At 41.4% G+C, this 22,180-nt stretch overlaps 2 protein-coding genes across 3 annotated transcripts in view; one reads left to right on the forward strand and one right to left on the reverse strand.

The window, feature by feature from the left end:
- RHOQ (ras homolog family member Q) overlaps nt 1–20,266 on the forward strand; it is a 253,252-nt gene extending 232,986 nt beyond the window's left edge. Inside the window, exon 5 of the mRNA XM_069234021.1 lies at nt 14,995–20,266. Within this exon, the coding sequence (XP_069090122.1) occupies nt 14,995–15,150 (156 nt within the window). The 3' untranslated portion in view covers nt 15,151–20,266. The remainder of the gene's footprint in view (nt 1–14,994) is intronic.
- The window catches only part of PIGF (phosphatidylinositol glycan anchor biosynthesis class F), a 125,116-nt gene continuing 118,273 nt past the window's right edge, over nt 15,338–22,180 (reverse strand). For both annotated transcript variants that reach the window (XM_069234019.1, XM_069234020.1), the window contains exon 6: nt 15,338–15,677. In XM_069234019.1, the coding sequence (XP_069090120.1) occupies nt 15,564–15,677 (114 nt within the window). In that variant the 3' untranslated portion in view covers nt 15,338–15,563. The remainder of the gene's footprint in view (nt 15,678–22,180) is intronic.

Raw genomic sequence — 22,180 nt, forward strand, 5'->3', positions numbered from 1 at the left:
TTTGCAAGGTCACCGGGGTCCGAAATGTGGTTCTTTAAAAGGTAAAGATATACTTTTAGAAACTATCTTGAATAGAGAACACGGTTGACAAGCAGAGACAATTGCCTTTGCATTAATATCTTGAGTGGATGACTCACAGCTATTTCTGAGCTAGGGATCAGTTTTGTTGGCCATTTAGACCCTCTGTGGTTATTCAAAGTCTGAATGTTACTTTTCATATATACTGTTAATTCGTGGCAATGACTCTGAATGGTAAAGCTTATGGGTTTCATTAATAATGTTACATACAGATCCTTGAAGCTTCAGAAACAATCTAAATAAAGTGGCGCTGATGCTTATATAGTTTTTAAGATTAATAATAACTATTGCATTTTCTTTCATATAATCTCACAATTTTTACATTTCCTGTGTGTAGTGCTGAAAGATTTCATGGAAATTTTACTACCATAAGTCACAGACGCACAAGCAATACCATGGTCAGCGTGTTAAGAAGCCAGTTTTACTATCGGGTTCTAAAGAACTTGATGATTTTCAAAGTGTGGTAACTTCTAAATGAAGGCATTTGGCCTTGCACCAGGACAGCCAGCAGCACATTTCCTACGGCTCTGTTTTATTTATTAAAACAAGTGCCACTGTTTCATTAAATAATGCAAGGAAAGATTATGTTCAAAGAACGGTGGATGTTGTACCGTCAGATCACAAAAGGGGAATACAAATTCCAACACATAGGATATGATTTTTGATTATAATAAGGTTATTTATTTTTATGTGAACATAAACACTTAGACATAGTCATAGCTGTTAAGTTGTCCAGAAGGTTCTCACATGTGGTACTGTTCTGCTCCTTATTCTTTGAAGACTGCCAAAGAGCTATACATGACATTAAAAGAGCTAGCTGCCTGCTTCGAGGATGTTAAATTAAGCAAGTTAATAATACGCATTGCTGCCCTGACCAGGGCTTCCCAGTGTGCCTGATGCAGACAACAAGGATGAGGTCTCTGGATAAGAACAGCCAAGTCTTAAACTGTTTCCCGAAAGTCGAGTTATTGGGATTTATACACAGGCTGATCGGGAGTTTGTTGAACATTCATGGACCCAGAATTTGGAAAGAGTTATCTCCCTGTCTCACTAACTTGAAATGCGGTATCACAACTAGGTTGAGCTCAGACGATCTTAAACACCTCGTGGGGTGATAGGCTGAAGAAGAGAGTGGAGGATAGAGTTATTGAGAGAGGATGAGTAACACACTAGGCCTTCAGTTGAATGTGCTTTTCCACCAAGAGCCAATATAAGTTTCAAATCTGATTAGATACCAAAAGGGATTTCGGCAGCTGGCATAGCAACCTAGCAGTCACATTTTGAATAATTTGCAATCTCTTCCTGACATATTTAGGGAAGCCCAGATACAGGATGTTACAATAATCTAAGCGCAAGATGATTAGGGCCTAGTAATTGTCTGAACTGAAGGGGAAAAATTCCCCAAGACTGTCTTCAGGCTTCTCAGCAAACCAAAACAACAACATATCACCACTCTGATTTGTGGTTCAAAGGACAACTTATTATCGACCCAGACCACCAAATTCTTCACCACAGGTTAAAGAACTTGGGGTTGTCCTAGCACTTTAGGCCACCAGTGAGGTTCCTAAGTCAAAGGCTGTCTGCCAATGTGGAAAACCTCCGCTTTGTTGATATTTAGCTTCAGACCTTTCAGGTTCATTCATTGTGCCACGGATGTCATACAATTTCTGAAATGGACCCCCCCCAACCTGAAAAGTGAGGACAGAGGCAAAATGAGTTGAGAGTCATCTGCATGTGCATAAACCAGGCTAGCGCCTTGCTCTGTACTCTGATGTCACTCAATCTACTTAACAGTGCCTTATGGGATGTAGTGTCAAAAACAGTGCTTAAGTCTAGTAAAATCAGAGCAGCTGAACCACCAAATCCACAATCTGACGAAGCTCCTCTGTAACCCGGAGCAACGCAGTCTCAGTACTGTGATCCTGCCAAAACCCAGTTTGATAGGAATGCAATAAATTATGTTCCCTTCGGATACTGAAACCAGTGCCTGTTAATGAATGTCTTTAGAATTTTGGCCAAAACCGGCAATAATTCTCAAGCAGCTTGTAGTCTAATGCAGGTTTTTTAATAGAGGAATCACCGTGGCATGTTTCCAGCTAGGCGGAACCTTTGGACTACCATAATTTTCGCCGCATTAAAGTGAAAGCATATCTTATTGATAATTTTGTGGTAGGTTGCGATGGGGGCCAAGTAAACCTTTTCAGCCTTAGGATCATAAGATTTCTGCCATGCTCATTCCAGTACTTTGCATTTTTTTTGCTCAACCAGGTGGTTATCAAACTAAGGGGCATGTGGTTTCATTTTGGGCTTGACCACTATTTCATCAATGAGAATTTCAAGCAATAACCCAAGAATCAAGACTTGTTACTGAATCTTCTATGTTAGCATCAGCCTTTGGTATATCACGCTGCAGCAGCTTGCAACATTTGGCTTCAACAAGTTTATACAACTGTCTACTGATCTGCGGTCTTCAACTTATCTGAGTTGGAGAAAGCTCCACCACCACCTTTAGAGGGAAAACATGATGATCAGTTCAGCCTAATGGGAAAGGGGTGTGCACTCTCAAGAACCCTAATTTGGAGAAAACCAGATCCATCTAATGTCCTGATGAATGAGTGGGACCTTTAACTAGCCTGGTCAACTTAATGGTCTCCAGGTCTTTAATTAAATAGAATATGTGAGCTGTATTATCAGAATCAAAGTGCAAATTCAAGTCTCCAATTATATTAAAATTGGCTGACCCCGTTGCTATTGGTACAATACTCTACACTACCACTTTCAGAATCTTCTTATCTCGCCCAGGGGGCTGGTAGACGAGTACTCTTGACAAATAAAAGTTTTTGGTGAAACCATATGAGAATAGGGCACTTTTACAATCTGGTATTAAACACTACTCCAAAGTACAAGAGTATACATCTTTAAAAATGAGAACAACATCCCCTCCCTTATCACCACCTGTCTAGTCTTGTGACACCATATCCCTCCGGCAGTGCAAAAGCAGCTTCAGGACTGGCATGTTGAGGGAGCCAGGTGTCTGGATCTTGATCTATAATAAAGTAAAAAATATTGGCTTATTGGCAAATCAAGGAGAAACAGTTCAAACTAAAATAATGTGAAATGACTGCCTTCCCTCCCCTGCAACTGAAGCAACAATTATTAACAAGACTTTACACAAAGTCACACACCTCGCACTTATCTTCCCACTTACCAAGATTAACAGAGTGTCTGCAGTTCAGCGGCAGCATGGGATGTAGTGCAAGCAACTTGGGCGAGGAGTGTTGTCCCTGGAGAAACTGTCATAGTCCTTGGCCCGTCCAAGCGGGGATGGACGCAGACGGCCTTGCCTTTGGCGCACCAGAGGCACAACTGCGTATCACCCCTCTTTTTAATGAGAGTTTGCTTGGTAATGAGGTCGTAAGGAGACCGACTAGACTGCACAGGATCTAAAAATATCCTCTAGGAAGGTACAACCAAAATGTATATCTTCTTCAGCAAACGGACAGCGGGCCGGGGAGAAACATCCCCTAATCAAAAGTATAAAGGTAATAGGGCCAGATAGATGATAAAGGAGCATAAAATTATACAGGCAAGCTGAAGAAAATGATCATTAAACTATTAGTTACAAAAGTAGAGAAGACATATTGATCTTCCAATTGATTATGGTATCTCCCTCAAGTCTTCCACTGTCACGTTTGCTCGATACAGCAATACTCTTTTACCCATAAATGAGCTTGTAACTCATCCCCTCTACTTCTGCCTTTAGCTGTCCACATGCAGCAGTCTCAAAAGTTAATCAATAATTCAGATGATATTGTTCTTCTCTTTAAAGAAATCTCCCCATGTCTTTCTAATTATCAGTTGTGTGTATCTCCTTAAATGACACCGTTTTGGTCACTGCCTTTTCTCAATCATTTGCATATATGCAAGTGAAGCTTCTCTGTTGTAGTCATCAACGTTTTTATTTTTTCTTCCATCAACTCTGCAATAAACAGCACTTTGTGCAACACGATGTTTTCCTCTATTTTTGCCTACTAGAAAGATTTGTTGAATTTTTCATGGCATCTTCTCATACACATGCTTGTACTCCACCCATTCATCCTTTTCACATATGCATCTTTTGCTGCTATGTTTACGTTTCTAACATGGCACACTCTTCCCTTTGTTCGAACTGCCTTTACAATTGTTCAAAGACTAAACCATACTTTATAATATCCACTAGATCTGTGGTTGGCTCCCACATTGATATTTGTCCTGACGGCTGATATCTTCCTCATTACACATGCAACTGCTTCATTTAATGAGTCTAGCGTATCTCTTTCCTTAGCTGAACTTGCAAGAGACACGTTATGGTCAATGTCTGATGGACTATAATCTTCCAGAAGCAGAAGCTTTACTTCTTAGATTGAGCTCCTCCCTTGCAAAACAGCTGGAATCCCAGCTATTTTAGCAGCTGACTTGCCCCACTGCTCCCCTCCCTGGTTCTCTTATTACTGGCTTTCGATGTTTTGCTCAGTCACCAGTCCTTTGAGACCCCATGGTATAAGGCACTCTATAAATATTGTGACTAGTCGTAGTAGGTAACACAAACACTAATTATAGGCCCTCTTCATGTAAACAAATGCTTCACTATGCATTTTGTCAGTGTTTCACCATAATATCGTGGTCTCAGAATACTGACACACTATATATATATATATATATATATATATATATATATATATATAGTGTCATATATGTATGTGTGTGTGTGTGTATGTATGTATAGGTTTCATCTAGTTAACTCTGCACCTATGTAACCTTCACAAGGTATGTATATGTGGAGTTAAGAACAAAGCTATCCTTACCTATATGTAATTATTTTATCAATATTATGGTTCTCAATATAATTAGGTCACAATATTTTGCAAGCACGATGTTATCTGTAGTTAATATTTCGACATACAACCGTCTTTGCCACCTCTATTTGGGTCTTTTTTATTAGTCTTGGGAAAACCATTTTGATAGCTGCCAGGCATAAGTTGTGGGAAGTTCTTTAAATTTCTGTTGTGATTAAAGCAATATAACATTTACTTCAGGATAAATACACAGTTCATTGGGTGTAAAACTGGACTCCTAAAGGTTTTCCTGCCAATCAGGGAATCCACTACTTGTTTCCTTTCTTTTTTCTCTTTTTCTCAATTAAATTATCTTTACAGGTAATCACCCAAAAAGTGAATGGGAACAATGATTTCACACTAATTTTTGTCACGATAAGGCTGTAATTTCTACTTCTTCTATGTGTAAGTACAGGGCTAACCGTAAATATAACAAAAATAAAAATCCATAGTCCTAAATCCCAGCAAACTTACTAGGAGTTTTGGGGCTTCAGAAGGCAAATGCCTTCGATTAAGTGGGGATCTGCTTCAAGCTCAACCTAATCTTGCATTTGTCAAAATAATTATTTAGCATAACCCGCAAGTATACCCCGCTCCACTTAGGGTGACACATTAAAGTGTACAAAAATGCCAAACTGCATGGACTGTTCCCGTTTGAGCAGGACCAACACTGATTTGCAGATGGGTGGGTCCAAACTGAGGTGGCATGGTGTACAAAGTAACCATGGACTGTGATGCGGCCTCAAGCGATTACCAGTGGCTGAGATTAATTCAATCATTCCATCCACTACTTTTTTGTATACTTTGGTGTGTTACCTGAGGTGGGATGGGTATGCCCAGATGTCGGTCCTGTGCACACTGTGTCACTGGAACCAAGCTATATCTGGCTGATGAGCCCTAACTAGGGTGAAACTGGTCCTGGGTTGCTTATATTCTGGTTCAGGGAAGACCTGGCCTGGTAGTTCGGGCTGGACCATTCCCATTGGAGCAGGATCAAGACTGATTTGCATTTGGGTCCAAACTCAGGTGGAACGGTGTGCAAAATAATGATGAACTGGGATCCTATCCAAGTTATTACCAGTGGGCGAGATTAATTTAAGCATTCCATCCCTCACTTTTTTGCATACTTTGGCAAAATAATATATAAAATTTTTGATCAACAACTGCGAACAACGGGGTGCTTTTCAACAAACTGTTTCAAATTGACAGCAAGGTGTTGCCTATTATGTGACCTGGAACTCTGAGGTGGAAAATGTTCCATTATTAACAGCTAACCATTTGTATAATTATATTGTATAGGTCCCCTTGATCCTTTGGATTATTTGTATTGAGCAAAAGTTGTCATGGGGGAGCCATACATATTATAGGCTTGTGTGGTAAGTACGACTCAATTCGCGCAATGAGTTTATAGAATAAAGCTTTAATTTAAGCAACAAGACCTAGCGCCCAGCCATCACTGAGGGAGGCGAGTAACTGCCTTCTCTCGAATGTTAGGACATAAACATTCTCAGAACTCTGCAAATAAGCAAAGCATAACACATCCCCTTCCCTCCATATTATTAATCACTAGGAATGGAAGAATAGAAAACATAAAATGTACAATAACTGATAAAGAAACAGAAAAGAAAAACGGAAATCAGTCTCTAACTTAATCATCTAAGTATGCTGGGGACTTATGAATCCTCACAGGATGTGTCCGGGTGTCAGTTCTTCCCCCGCCCCCCCTCCCCGGTGCATCCTGAAGATCATCTCCTCTTGGCAGATCTTGAATGTTCTCACTAGTACCAATGTTGACATTCTCTTTGTCACTCTCTTTACCCATGAGAAGAGCACCTGAGCATCCTTCCTCTGACCTCCTAGCACACAGACCACCCTTCTGGTACAATGCAACATTTCTAACATTCCACTTCTCCCCTGCTTCCACTTCAACTTGAAACTTGCCAACCTTCTCAACCCGAACAGGCCCCCTGAATTTTGAGACACCGCTCTTGATTCTACCTGATTTGATCTTGACCCAATCTTCCACACCCAGTTTTATCGTACGTGGTGAGCTCACCCTCTTCTCCCCACCAGACACAACCCACTCTTGAAGCCACAAGGGAACCAACTTTGAGCCCACTGAACACCACCTCATCAATTGAAAAGGACACTTGTTGGTAACATTGTGAATCGTAGACCGATAGTCCCACACCATTTCAGAAACCGTCTTTCTCACACAGCAATGATTCGCTAGAGCTAACTGTATGGTGCCCTTAACCAACCTATTGATCCTTTCCACAATACCATTGCCCTGGGCATAATACAAAGAGGTCCTAGAATGTCTCACCCCACAATGTCTCAAAAACGAACACATCTCAATGGAAGTCAACTGGGTACCATTGTCAGTAATAAGAAACTAAGGAAATCCTTCCTCAAGAAAAATCTCATCCAACACTTTTATCACGGAGTTTGTGGTAATATCCCGAATAAATTTCACAATAAGCCATCTGGAATGCACATCCACCACAACAAATCTCAACTGTAAGGGAAGTTCTGAAGAAGAACCAATGAAGTCCAGATAAATGGTATGCCAAGGTTTCCCTGGATCCTCAATATGTCCACCACTCATTCCTAGCCCCACTTTCAACCTTTTTGTCGCTCTTCTTGCACAGTCTGCACTTTTCCACCCAGTCCTTAACTTGTCCATCCAATCCCAGCCACAAAAACACTTCTTTTAACCTCCTACAGGTTGACCATTGGCCTAAATGACCTTCATGGGCTAAACTAAATAATTTGAACCTCAAACCTTGAGGTGGGATAAAGCGATCACCACGCATCAACAGACTGTCTCCACAAATTGACAACTCATCTAAGACACCCAGATAAGGTCTAAGAAACACCGGCAAAGTGCTTTCTCTACTAGCTCCTTTACAAACCAATTTAAAAATCTGTTTAAGACAATTATCCGCATTCATCTCATTCACCCATTCTTCTTGTGTGAATGTACCCAACCCACACTCAACAGCATCAAGAACTGACACCACAGCATTCCCAGTGTCACTGTTCTTTACAGACTAAGCACCAACTTTTTCCCAATCAAGAGACAACCTAGACAGGCAGTCCGCTTGTACATTCTTCCAACCTTGGACATATTCCACCCGATAGAGATACTCTTGCAATCTGGCAGCAAGCCTAGCCAACCTTGCTGACCGTTTCCCTGCTCCACCGGAAGACAACATTTGAAATAAAGGTTTGTGATCACTCTGCAACACAAACTCCAAACCCCAAAGATATGTCCTAAAATATTCAGCACCCCAAACAGCAGCCAAAGCCTCATGTTCAATCACTGAATAATCGCGCTCTGCTTGGGTAGGCGTGCGAGAAGGCAAACGCGACTGCCCTCTCCTGACTCCCATGCATTTGAGATAACACAGCACCCAACCCAGTCCCACTTGCATTCACTGTCAATACAGAGCGCAATTTAATGTCAAATGCAGCCAATATATCCGCATTGCAGATTTAATTTTTGATATTTACAAAACAATGTAATTGTTCACTTGACCAAGTAAATTTGTTCCCCTTCCTCAGCAACTTTCGCAGGTCCTCAGTTTTATCAGCAAACTTGTCCACAAATTTAGAATAATACTCGACCAAACCAAGGAAAGACCTCAACTGGTCCTTATTACTCGGTGCAGGTGCCAATCTAATAGCATCCAATAAACTCTTCTTAGGTTTTATGTTTCCTTTTAATATAGTATACCCCAAGTAATTGATTTCTTCCACCAGAAATGTGCACTTTTCCTGATTTAAAGTCAAGCCTGCTTCTTCTAAAGCCTTCAGAACCTTCTTCAAAGTAAGGTTATGTTCACAAACAGTTTAACCCAAAACTAAGACATCATCCTGAAAGAACAACACAGTCTTAATATTATCAAGGACATTTGTCGTCATGCGTTGGAATACACTTGCGGCCGATGCAAGACCAAAAGGCATGTGAGTAAACTGAAAGGTGCCTTCAGGTGTCACAAACGCCGTCAAATGTTTAGACTCAGGATGAAGTTTGATCTGATGGCAGGCATTCTTCAAATCCAGCTTTGAAAAATACCTTCCATTTTTAATTGATGCCAACAATTTACTAATATTAGGGAGAGAATATGTGTCAACCACAATATTTTGCTTTATAGACCTTAAATCAACACATAACCTCACCCTACAATCAGATTTTCGCGTGATAACCACTGGAGAAATCCATGGAGACACTTCAACAGGTTCTATTGTACCTTCAGATAGCATATTACTATTCACGTTCTTGGCCTCATCCCTCACCACAAAGGGTATCTTGCGCAGTTTATGCTGCTTTGGCAAAGCATCATCTTTTAAAATGATCTTGTGTACATAACCTTTCAAACATCCCAAAGTTTTTTTGAAAACATCTTTGGCCCCCTCCAAAACATCATGCAACTGCATATCTTCCACCACCTAAATTTGATTGGGTGCCCTTGGACTAATAACAATATTGAGATCAAATTGATGCATCCAACCTAAGATAGGTGGGCCCTCTAAGGCTACATAAACTTTCCCCATGACACTCCTCCCTTCAAGCTGTATTAACTTTAACATGTATCCCAACAAATGAATTTTCCCTCCTTGATATCCACCAGGAGAGATATCTTCTGAAAACAACTCTTCATCTTTCCAATGTTCTCTGAATACACTCTCAGGGATTATAGTATACAACGAACCTGAATCTATCATAAGATTAACTTGAGATTCACCTATAGTGAAGAGGGCGGTAGGCCTAGAAATTCTGTGCACATTACTAGACTCCAATAAACTCTTTTCATGACCCACGACTAAAATCCTATCCTCACAAGGAATATCGCAGCATCCTCCCACTACATGTATGCTTGATTTTGCTTCTTTGGAAAATGTACCATTCTCTTTACACAAACGAGCATAGTGCCCCTTGCGGCCACACTTACGACACTCTTTGTTGAAAGCAAAACACTTCTTAGAACCGGCCAAATGGTATGTACTGCAACAAACAAGATCATTCTTTCCCCTTCACCGTGGAAAAAACTTTTTTTTTTTTTTTTTTTTTTTTTAAACTGCCCCTACTTTTTGTTGAGTCCCCACACTGTCGGTAGTTAAAGCCATCACATCCACACACTTATCTATTTTTTTTCTAGTTCCTTTATACACCGTTGTGACTCTTCAATAACTTTCGCCATTTCGATCGCCTCTTGCAAAGTAGGGTCTTTAGCAGCCCATAACCTCTCCTGAACCTTCCTATCACGATACTGGACAATGAATTGATCTTGTATCAACTCTTCATCATAGACCCAAACGTACACTTGACTGATAATTCCCTCAATCTCGGCACAAAGTCCTCAATAGACTCATGGTGATCCTGTGGATGGGTATAGAACTTATATCTAGCTAAGACTAAATTAGTCTCCTTGGCAAATCTATTCTCCAACCTAGTAATAGACTCTCTGAATACATCATCCATTGGCTAACCATTTGGACCCAAAACAGGAGGTAAGTATTTAAAAATGCGCTGACCTTCACAACCTAGGGTACTCAACAGAATAGCTTTCCTGAGAAGAAAAATGTTGACCATCTAAGGCAATAATATAATTATCTAACATCTCTATCCAATCTTCCCAGGGCAAAACAGGTATCCCTGGAAGAGGTAGGAATAAAGGTGGAGGAGAAATATTGCTCTGAGTAGCCATAACTAACCTAATGTTTTTGTCCTATAACCAAGAACAAATGAGTTCCTTGATACAGTACACTAATGTTTCAGATAATCGACAAGTCCTGCCAACATTCCCTCCAGCAAACGTTGGACCAGCAGTTCCCTCTGCACAAATATATATGTAGAGGTGTGCAGATCTCTGTAAATAAGATGACTCCTCACAAACATGTATTGGTGTGCAGATCACCGTAAGCAGGGAACGACATGCAGATCGCCGTAGGCCATCACTAGATGAATAATAGTTAAACAAAGAAAAACAAAAATAAGTACCGGTGTGCAGATCACTGTGGATGAGAAAACTCTGCAAAAACACTCCAAATGCAGGCACGACGTTGCTCCTTCAGTCGGAGGCAGCTCAAGTGAAGGGAAACGTCTGTTCTGTTTAGACGCTCCTCCCTTTGCTCCTTTGACCAAAGAAGAGAAACACCTGAGAAGCGGAACGTCTGTTGTGCTAAGACGCTCCTCCCCTTCCTCCTCCCTTCTTCCTTGGACAGGAAACAGGCACACGTGTACACGCGTATGGGCAAAAAAGAGAAATGTCTGTTACGATCCTCCCGTTCCTCCTTCCTCTGCGCCCTGAGACACGCTCTCAAGACCTCCGAGAGCGCGTCAATTACTGTGTGGCACTCCTCTCTTCTCCGGAGGTCAAGAACGGTTGTTCGACACTCACTGATGGAAAACTTAAATCCAAAGCTCCATCGGATGGTGCCACACCATCGGAAGTTGCCTGTGCGAAGCACTCGCACGCCAACGTCGAGATGAATCCTGTCGCTGACCTAGGTTGTGTTTTTAACAGCCTTCGTTGCTAAAATGTGGTAAGTGCGACTCAATCCCCGCAATGCGGTTCTTGAACAAAGCTTTAATTTAATCAACATGACCTAGTGTCCAGCCATCACTGAGGGAGGCGAGTAACTGCCTTCTCTCGAATGTCAGGACATAAACATTCTCAGAACTCTGCAAGTAAGCAAAACATAACAGCTTGCTTACCATCCTCCACTTCCCTCTGCTCCTCCCATCTGTACTTGAATGTCTCTGATCTCCCTCTGCCAACACCTATCTAATGCCATGATTAATAAAAAAAAAATTAAAAAAACTACCTGGTGTCCTACAACTTTGCCCTACAAAAACAAACATACCTGGTGTGCTCCTGTCTTTCCCCACTTTCCACTGCCCTACCTTCTTTTTTAAGCAAAACCTGATATCCTGCTAATCAACCTCACCTCCACCTTTGAAATTCCCCCCGTATGCCCTAAGGACTGTACCATCTGCTTTTACAAGAGTGTTAGGTTATGCAGATTTGTAGAGCACACTGTCACCTAGGAGGGTATCCTGGCACTGAGCAGGTATGCTTCTAGCCAAACCTAGGGCCTAGTGGGACTACTCGAAAAGCCAGATTTTCAGGTACTTGCAAAATTCAAGAAGTGAGGAGGAGGCTTTTACGTGTAGCAGCAGGTCATTCCGAGCTTTAGGAACGATGTGGGAGAAGATTCGACCCCTAGATCAGAATTTCCATATGGAAGAAATGTGTGCAAGTGAGAGTCCAGAAGGTTTGTGCAAGCAGACGAGATGATTGATGTATGCTGAGTTAGCATTATGTAGTGCCTTGAAAGTGTGGGTGAGGAGTCTGAATTGTGCTTGTTTGTGAACTGGAAGCCAGTGGAGCTCCTTTAGGTGTGATGCGAGTGCGGCATGGGAAGTTGAGAGTGATTCTGGCTGCCGAGGTCTGAATGGTTTGAATCTTTCTGGGGCGTTTTTTGGTTGATCCCGGCACTGAAGGTGTTCGGTAGACTAGCTTGCTTGTGGCCAGGGCATGCATGACACTTTTCTGGGTGCTGGTAGAGCCATTTGAAAGTATTCTTCAGCATTTTCAGAGTATGGAAGCATGAGGCAGTGATGGCGTAGACTTGGACAGCCATGTTGAGTTTGCTACAATGATCCCAAGGATCTTGGCGTGGATGGTGGGGATTTGGTGTCAGTCCAAGCTCTGTTGGCCACCAGGTGGAGTCCCAAAGCGATGTGCTCTCGCCAAAGATCACGATTTCGGTCTTGTTGGTGGTTCAGCTTTAGACGATTAGTCTTCAACCAGTGGGTGATTTCAGTTGTGCACACACTGAAAATGATCTGGGTGCAAGGCATCTTCTTGAGGAAGAGAATGATTTTGTGTCATTAGTGTAGGAGAGACGTTGATGTCGTAAGAGCTGATGGTGCTGGCTAGAGGGATCATGTATGCGTTGAAGGGAGTTGGGCTCAGTGAGGATCCTTTAGGAACTCCATAGATGAGGTCACCTGCGTGTGAGGTGTACGGTGCGAGGTTGATTGACTGTGTCCTTCCAGTCAGGACGGAGCAGATCCATCAAAGTATGTGTTCTTGGATTCTGATTTTGTGGAGGCTTCGGATGAGAAAGGGGTGGGTGACTGTGTCAATGCTGCGGAGAGGTCCAGGAGGATGAGGGCAGCAGAGTATTTTCTGTTCAGAGTCATGCTGATGCCTCTGTGGTGGCGATAAGGGTAGTTTTCCTGCTGTGGTTGGGTCTGTGGTATCGAGGAGCTGGTGGTGGTGGAGGTATTCGGTGAGGTGCCTGTTGATGGTTTCCCCTAAGGCTTTGGCTGGGAATGGTAGCAGGGAGATTGATCTGTAGCTGGCGAGTGTTGAAGGGCCTGCAGGGGTTTTTTTCAGCAATGAGAGGCAAGTTGCGGGTTTCCAAAATTTTGGGAAGGTCACGGAAGTGGTGGAGGGATTGAGAATGTGTGTGAGCATGGTGCTGATGGGCTGCAGTCCTATAGAGTAGGCATCGTGGGGCAGGGGACCAGTAGGGCTGCTGAGTGGATGGACTTCATGATGGCGTCAGTTTCTTCTAGGGTGATGACAGGCCATGTGATTAGCATTGGTTCTTTGGATAAGATGTGGAAGCGTTTGGCGAGGTCTGTTAGGTCTAGTTGCAGTTTGAAGTTGGGTCTGTTAGGTCCAGTTGCAGTTTGAAGTTGCTGTAAATGGCAGTGATTTTATTGCTGAAGCATTGAGAAAGATTGTTGGAGAGGTCCTGAATGAGGATGGCTGAATTTAACTGACTTGTTCTCCATTTGCGCTCCAGTTGTTTGCAGTGGTTTCACCAGTCTGAGTTCCTCCATGTGCTAGCTGGCATGAGGTCTGGATCTTATTGCCTTGCTGTGTTGGGTGGGGGGGCAAAGAGTAGGCGTGGGATGTGAGCCAACTGTTTAACGAGGAAAGCTGATGTTACAAAATATTAATCTTACCTGTCAAAATCTGCATAGACTGGAGGCTGACAGAGAAGATGGTACGAGAATGCTGAATAGATTCTTGTATCTCCCTCGCATGTGTGGAGATCCAAGGGGGGGTGCAGAAAGGTGAGGTAAATGGCAGGCTATCCTCCACAATCGATCTCCTACTTCTAGTCTTGACCATGCACAAGCACCAAGCAACAGCTTCAGAACCTGTTTTTTGTTGTATTGAAATAAGAGCAGTGAAAAATGAAGTTTGTTTTTTAACAGAAGGTATGTGAGAGAAGTGAATAACCATGTTTCAGAACAGGTATTGTTGAAAATGGCTTCCAGTGAAACCCAGGCGACACAAACATTTTTGGGATTTAATTAAATAATGGTCAGCAGGCTCTATGCCCTTCTATTACCTCCCCTTTTCTCACATTAGACTAAGCTGTGGTTTATAGCTGCCAGTGGTGGGCTTCTGCTACTGACCAGAAATTAATACAAATGTGTAAAATTCTATCACACAGATGACAAAATGAGGTGCATGAGAACATGTTACATCTTTTCACAGTTTTTTGGCAAATTAGTTATCCCGAAATCGAAAGTAAATAATCTAGGAGTGTATGTGGACATTAAGTACTCCATCACGTGCCCGAGTAATATCATTTATCACATCCCTCAGTATCTGCACAGCTAATAGGGGCCATTGCAAAGAAGTCCTGGCTGGAAGATGGTAAATAACTGTATGAGGCTTTATCAAACAGCACTGTCCAAACTTCAATGAGTAAACAATACAGGAGTCTACATGACGACTGGCCTAGAAAGGTAAGATGGCCAGACAGAGGTACACTGGCTATCTGTGGAGGGTGGTTAATGGCTTTCGGCCACATTTAAGCAAGAGTACTATCCCAATAAACTAACAGTATTGTGCAATTTATAAATATCCTTACCCTTATTTCAAAGATATCAAATCAACATAATTTCATGCTGTAACAGCAATCTCACAGAGCAGTTGATGCACTTATGAAAATTGATATTTTTAACTGTGATTTTATTAATACATGTTTTGCTCCTTTGCAGATAGGTGCTTGCTGTTACGTGGAGTGTTCAGCTTTAACGCAAAAAGGACTGAAGACTGTTTTTGATGAGGCTATAATAGCAATTTTAACTCCAAAGAAGAGCATTGTGAAAAAGCGGATAGGATCAAGATGCATCAGCTGTTGCTTGATCACGTGAACTCTGCTTTGCTGTCAAACTGCGATGGCTATATCCACTGTGAAAGCATAGAACAGAAGCTTCTCGAACTTGTTCCTTACCGTGGCATGGTTTGAAATCTAAGATTACTTGTTACCAAGTTGCCTTCCCACGACCTGCACATTTTAGGCACTGTAAGATCTTGTTGATCAAGAATGAGAAAACACCATTGGTTGCAAATACTTTAATTTGGGATAGACTTTTGTCTCAGGGCTCCAACACTAAGTGAATGAACGTGCACCTGCACTATTACAATTTAAAATTAATGGTGGTGTATGCAGGGAAGGAAGGCCCAGTAACAACGCTCCAGGAGGTCCTTGATAGTCTTTTGTGAGGGCTGTAAGATCTCTTTGGTGGCCACAAACCAACAAGCAGTGGCCACAATTCATCTTCTGCTATCTGCTCTTGTAAATGAGTTGCTTTCTGTTCCAGTGAATCCACAAAGGTGCAGCAACGAGGCCAGCAACATAGCCGAAGGTAGCTCCAAGCGAGCAGGAAACTGGCCACACCTAAAAGGAGAAAGAACACCTTATTAAGGCAACCACCATTTTGTTTGCTTGTTCATCTGATTAGCACAAAAACCTATGAGGACAGAGTTTAGTTACTATGTTTTTAAAACCCACTAAACTTTTTTATGTACAGAATATAAATGTTCCGAAACCCCATGATTATTCTCAGTGCTTAATTTGTAAATAAAAACGTGCCAGTGCTCAAAGTCCTCCTCTTAAACACACGGCTGCTGCAATTAAAAGTGCGAGCACAGAATACTGAGGCACTAATCCTGAAGCAATCTTGGGTCTCTTCAATCCATATAAAGCCACTCCCTGCCCCTTCAGCTCACCCTAGCAGCTTTCTACTTTCTCCCTCTGTGACGCTTTTTTTCTTTTTCCCTTCATCCGTCTTTCCCAAATGTGTCTTTTGCTCGCAGCAAATTCTTGAGGCAGAAGAATAAGCCCCGGCCCTCAAAAATAAGTGCCGGTGCTCAGCACCGGAAACAACAAGCACAAATTAAGCACTGATTATTCTTATTACACTTCTAGCAAATACTAAAACCAGTTACACGATTTAAGCTAATGAAGGCGATAAAGACCTAGATGCTCTGGAGGGAGTTTGTTTTACCCAAAAAATGTACCGCCAAAGTAATTTGGGCAGTATTTTTTAATCCCTCCCTTTACAGTTCCGCTCTTTGGAATGATGTACTTACAGTGAATACACTTTTTAAGATACAGCCCTTACATATTACTCAGCCCTTGAAGGTAACACTATCCACCAACAAACAGGCATCCCTGTTAGTGCAGCGAGAACACATAGGAAATTTGCCATTATTTATATGTTATAAAACAACATTAAGCAAGTGTTTTAAATGTTCTTCCAAAAGTATCATCTTAATTATCTGAAAGCCAGTAACAAGTCACCTTCAGTCTGTACTTCTCTGTTTACATCGTTAATTCAAACGCGATAGACCTGCAAACGGTAGTACAAACAGTATGATGCTAAGATAGCAGTTCATGTATATAAAAAAACGTTTTCCCTAGCCCATAAGACAAAAATATAGTGTTAATATAGAGGCCTTCCTGTTTTTTTCCGACAGAATACAAACAAATGACACAATCACAGTTTAATGTAATCGGATAACAGATAAATCAGCCACGGTTTCGACAATATAAATAAGTTATTGGCATTTGCGATCCTTTTCCAGGGTTCACTTTCAGCCCCAACTTTCTTCCGGGTCTCGCCTTGCTTCTAAAAATAGACTCTGAGTGTCGAGACTTGCACAACACAGCACCAGGAACTAAAGTACCGATCGGTGATTCTAGACACAACAGAGATCAGTTTCTTTTTATTTTAGTTTATGTTCAATAACGACTTCCAATCAATGAATAAGAGCTCTTCATTCTGAGAGGTAAGGGAATTAAGACACAGGGAGACAAGTAAAGTAAAAAAGTAAAGTAAATTTGAGCCACACTGCACAATGGTGGCCAAGTGGGAGAGCAAGGATTACTAGTCTAATCTCTTAGTCCAAGAGTCATCAATGTAACCACATCTCTTTCTGGGGATAACGTGCAATCAAATCTTAGAAAAGTGAGATCCAGCACTTTTCTTCAGCCTTCTCTGTGGCATCAGACACAGAACTAGTTGTGGCTCTAAACATATTTAAGAAAAGTATTGCTTACTAGCCAGAAAGAAACTGACCATTGTCGTCCAATGTGTTTGTAAATGGTGACTAATCAAGCAACTAAAAAGTGATGTGATGACTAATCTCATGTGTACTGATATGTCAAGGTTATTTACACCATAAATACCTGGAATCTGAGAACGAATAAAATCAGAATTGCTAGTGTTAGGGTATGATACCCGTGACGTTATCTTTGAAATTTAAGTGTATAAATAAAGAGAAACCCATCACGTACTTATGTTGTCACAGTTCGGGTCCAGTAGAAATGCATGCTGCTGGTCAGGAATTTTTAGTAAAATGAGAGGTGAGGCATGCACAAGGAAAATGTGCAAGTATGTGATGGTGTTCCTACACATAGGGACCTAAAGAATCTTGGGATAACGTACTGAAGTTACTACAACAGCTATTTATTTCAGTGTAGACATAATCCAGATAGAGGCCAGAGCCCTTCACAGACCCAATAAGAGAAGGAATATTTGCTAGATACACATGATGGGACAATACCAAGCATTACAGCAAGATATAATAAAAACATAATGCTCTGTGAGGGTTGAGGTTTCTGATAGGACTAACAACTCAACAAAATCATCACTGTAAATACCAGAAGTAGCATCATGATACGTTTATAGACATATAAGAGCTAAGACTTACAATAAGGAGAGAGGAGAAAGAAAAAGGAGTTAAATGCAGAGTGGGGCACGAAATAGGGTAAGTAGGACTTTGAAAAAGGTAGGAGTTTATAACCTTATCATATGGGTGAAGGAATGGCAATGGAGGGCGATGCAGAGGAGATAAGGCCTCATATGCTCCAGATGTTAGTAGTAACATGAGGAGCATCAGTTGGTTCTTAAGTGTTTCAGTGGTAGGTGCTCCTTCAAATGGTTGTTGAAGATGTTAATGATGGGTCTGCCTAATGTCAATAGGTATACTGTTACAGATCTGAGGAGTAAGTTAGGAGGAGGTGCAGGACAGAGTGGATGTCCTGTTAGAGGGCTGGTTATAGGAGGAAATCATTGGTGCTTGAAAGATGTCTACCACCACTTAAGTTTAAAGTTTGTTCTTCGGATAGTGAGCCATGTTGGGCTAACGATAAACAGGATTCTATATTTACCACACTAACGGATACCAGAATTAAACACATCCACGTACATCACGTCTCCAAGCTCTTTGAATATTTAAAAAAAAAATATATATATATATATATATATACACACATACAGGTACTTTTGAGACAATGTTATAAGGACAGCCAATAGTCCAAGAAACATTTATCACTAAAACTTATTCATTGCCACCAACGGGGCAAAATAGAAAAAAGAGTGCACAAAGAAATAATATTTCTTACCGAAATAATAGGTACAGGTAATGGGTAGACAGTGGTGTTGACTGATGAAATTTTTTTTTTGGGTAAATAGAAGGTACAGACAATTTTTCACGTTGTCACCAAAGGTAAACATGATGCTTGGCGATAGAGACCTTGATGCTCTGTTGACTGGTCTCTATCTAAGGTACTCCGTTGGCTGGTCTCTAACTAAGCTGTTCCTTGAACTAGTTTCCAACTATAGTTCTGTAACTCTATCGCTATTGGTCAATTTAGGTAAACCGCTGCTTATGGCTACTATTTATTAGCCAAACAAGTGCATCTATGGTCTTACTGTGCAAACCATGTTTAGTATCAGCTCCAACATCACTCGTCATGAAGAAAAGAGAGCATGGTTATTAATACCGAACACAGATAATGGATTGTCAGTACTGAGAGCAAGTCGACTGATTATACACAAAATGGTAGCTTAGTCTGACACTCCATCACCTGGTTCTCATGCGCACATAGCAGAAAAAAACCAGCGGTCCTACAACTTAAATTCAGTAACAGCGCTCAACAAACACCTTACATTTAACTCAAACTAGGTACATAACATGTCTACCTCGGAAGGATAAAAGATCAGCTTTGCTTCCCATGAAATGGAACCCACCAGTGCTCTTTATCACTATCTTAGAGCTCCTGGTATTTACAAAACGTTCTATCTATTTTAGGGTAAACAAAAATGCCAATATTCTTACAATATGTGCCATGTAATTCGTAGTTAATGAAGACAGCCAACTGGAAGCAAGCGCCTAGAGATTAATAACTTGACTCTATAATTAGAATGGTGAAGAACCCGGCCATTCTTTGTATTAAGTGGATCTTGCATGTACCAGAACAAGAGAAGCTCAATCGAAAAACCAGCAGAGACTACGACTACAATTACAGCTTGGATACAACTGTACAAAACAAGCCCTGCACAAAGTTGCACACTTGTACGAGACACAACTTGAGGATTTACAAGATGTTCTTGTGCTACACAGGATGGTACACATCTATTCTTTGTCGCTGACAGTTTATCAAAATGCCGAGTTTAAATATTCATTAAATTGCTTTCATTGCTAAATAGAATGCCTTAAAAATGACCTGCATTTTTATAAACCAAGTTTGCTTTTATAGCAGATTACTTTTGTACCGCATGCATATTTAAACGAGACTGACAATATTTGCTTGCTCCCTATACATGCTTGAAAAATACTATTTTTGCTTATTTGGGCATCGTAACTAATTTGTGAGCCTTTAAAAACTGCAGCTTTTGTATGTTGATGTTATAAACTTTTTAATGAAAAATGTGTTTCTAGTTGCTACTTCTTCACACCAAACGTTCAAGTAAACTGCGAGAAAGCCACATAAACTAATCAAGCAGTAGTGCTGTTTTATTATAAAGGAGTGGTGTTGGTTTTTGTCAGCCACTGCTTACACTGTTCACACAAAGCTTTACTGTGACATCGATCCTTAAACTGTAAAACCATACTGAGGCGCCGTTCAGTTAAGGTATTCACCAACTGTGTGCCTAGTGCAAGACCGCTGATTCTCCAATAAATATGATGTACACATGGGAGATGTTTCAGTACTATCAATGTGTTGTCAAAATTATGCATGTTCTCTGTTCAGCATTTGAATAGTTTACCTCAGTTTCCTTTACATTGTCACCATGGGGGTGAACTATAAACTGTATCCATTTCACTGCTTAAAACAAGCAGTGGCAAAGCCCATCGGTCTCACTTGGCCAAAGCATTTTGGTTGCCACTTTTCCCTTTGCCAATGTCAGGTACTTTTAAAATGCACTACACTGGCAAAGCAAATAATGTTGAGTGGCCATTCTGGAAATCCTTATGTTGTACTTTCCATATACCATCCTTACTGCATGGTGTCACTTTGTGGCACACAACATGGTGGCTACCATGAAAGTATGAAACCTTCAACCTTTCAGGATGGCTACGTCCCATTGCGGCATGTTATGCTGTGCACATCACGTTGCAGCATGCAACTTGGTGCTCATCTTGAAAAGTATGAAAGTATTCTCAAAATGGTTGTGGGTTACATATTGCCACACTACGTCATTGCATGTTGCATCACCCCACATTGCATCACACAAAGTGGCAGCCATTTACAAAGTGACTTTCAAGATGGCTGGTCATCATGATCAGCTTTGCCAATGCTAGTGCATGTTAAAAGCAGTGGACATTTGCAAAGGAAATAGCAGTGGCTAGATTGAAGCAAGAGTGGGAAAGCAGTAGAGGGGCTGTAGGAGAGGGGAGGGTGAGAGAGGGAAACTCCAGGGTAAAAGAGAGAAGATTGGGGCAGACGAGGGTAAAGAGTGAATGCAACACTGCAGTACTTGGTGTAGGAGAGTGAAAGGAGAGCTATAAAATAGGGACACATTGGGAGAGAGAGGGAACGAGCACAAGGAAGCTCTCTGGACCCAGGAGGGGGAGCAAGGCCTGCATTCCCAAACCAAAAACAAGAAATAATAGTTCCGTGAAACAGCAGAGGTATGATACAACTCAGACAATCAAAAGCAGAGGTATAGAAGACATCTTCCAAGCCTGGGAGAAACAAAAGATTAGGGAGAAAAGCCTACCAACAAGGTCGGATTGGGATCACAATTAGGCCTGGGCAAGCTCCAAAAAAGTGGCTCATCTTCCCAAATGGTTATTTTTTTTGGATAATTCTATATACTGTGACCTTGGCCCAAAGGAACTGGAGCAATTTATGCAAGCACCAGTTCAGTTACAATGCACAAGAGCAAATACATTTCTATTTTAGGTAGGGAAATTAAATGATTTGCCCAGAATCACAGGATGTTAAGCTGATGCAGGAACTCGTACCTGGTTTCTAATTTTCAAAGTCAGTTGACGGCACTTACTCTCCCTGTTAACTGCAATAATTGATATCTGGCAGGCAAAAGAGAACAACAGAGACTAACTTAATACAGCTTTTTTTAAAGGGGGGAAGCGAGGCACAAATAGCCTGAGGAGCTTCCTTGCTGGCTCTCATCAGCCCCCCACCACCCTAACACTACAGTCCTCTGCAAAGTGATTGGTAATGGATTCCCATCAGCAGCTCCTCAAGGCCTCTGTCGCACCTAGAGGTAGCCAGGAGGCATGCTGTGACAGAAGGAGCAGTCCATTGTCACTCTGTCTCTGACAATTAGCCAGCCTGACGTGGGTCAGGCTCAGTGTTAGAAACTGGGTCTCTAGTTAGCAAAGTTATGCACCTTGTCCAGGTAGGAACCACAATCCTAGACAGGGTAAGTTAAAACACAATTTAAACTATACTGTGCTCAGACTCCGGTAGTTTGGCACAGAGCAGGCAATCTTAACTTAAAGGGCAACGTGTAAAGTATTTGTGCAATAACTCATACAATAACAGTGAAAACACCACAAAAAGTACTCCACCCCAATTTAGAAAAATAGATAATATTTATCTGAATACAATAAGCACAAATGACAAGAATCCAATGTGCACAA

This window comes from Pleurodeles waltl, chromosome 5, assembly GCF_031143425.1.
Source record: "Pleurodeles waltl isolate 20211129_DDA chromosome 5, aPleWal1.hap1.20221129, whole genome shotgun sequence".
Lineage (NCBI taxonomy): Eukaryota > Metazoa > Chordata > Amphibia > Caudata > Salamandridae > Pleurodeles > Pleurodeles waltl.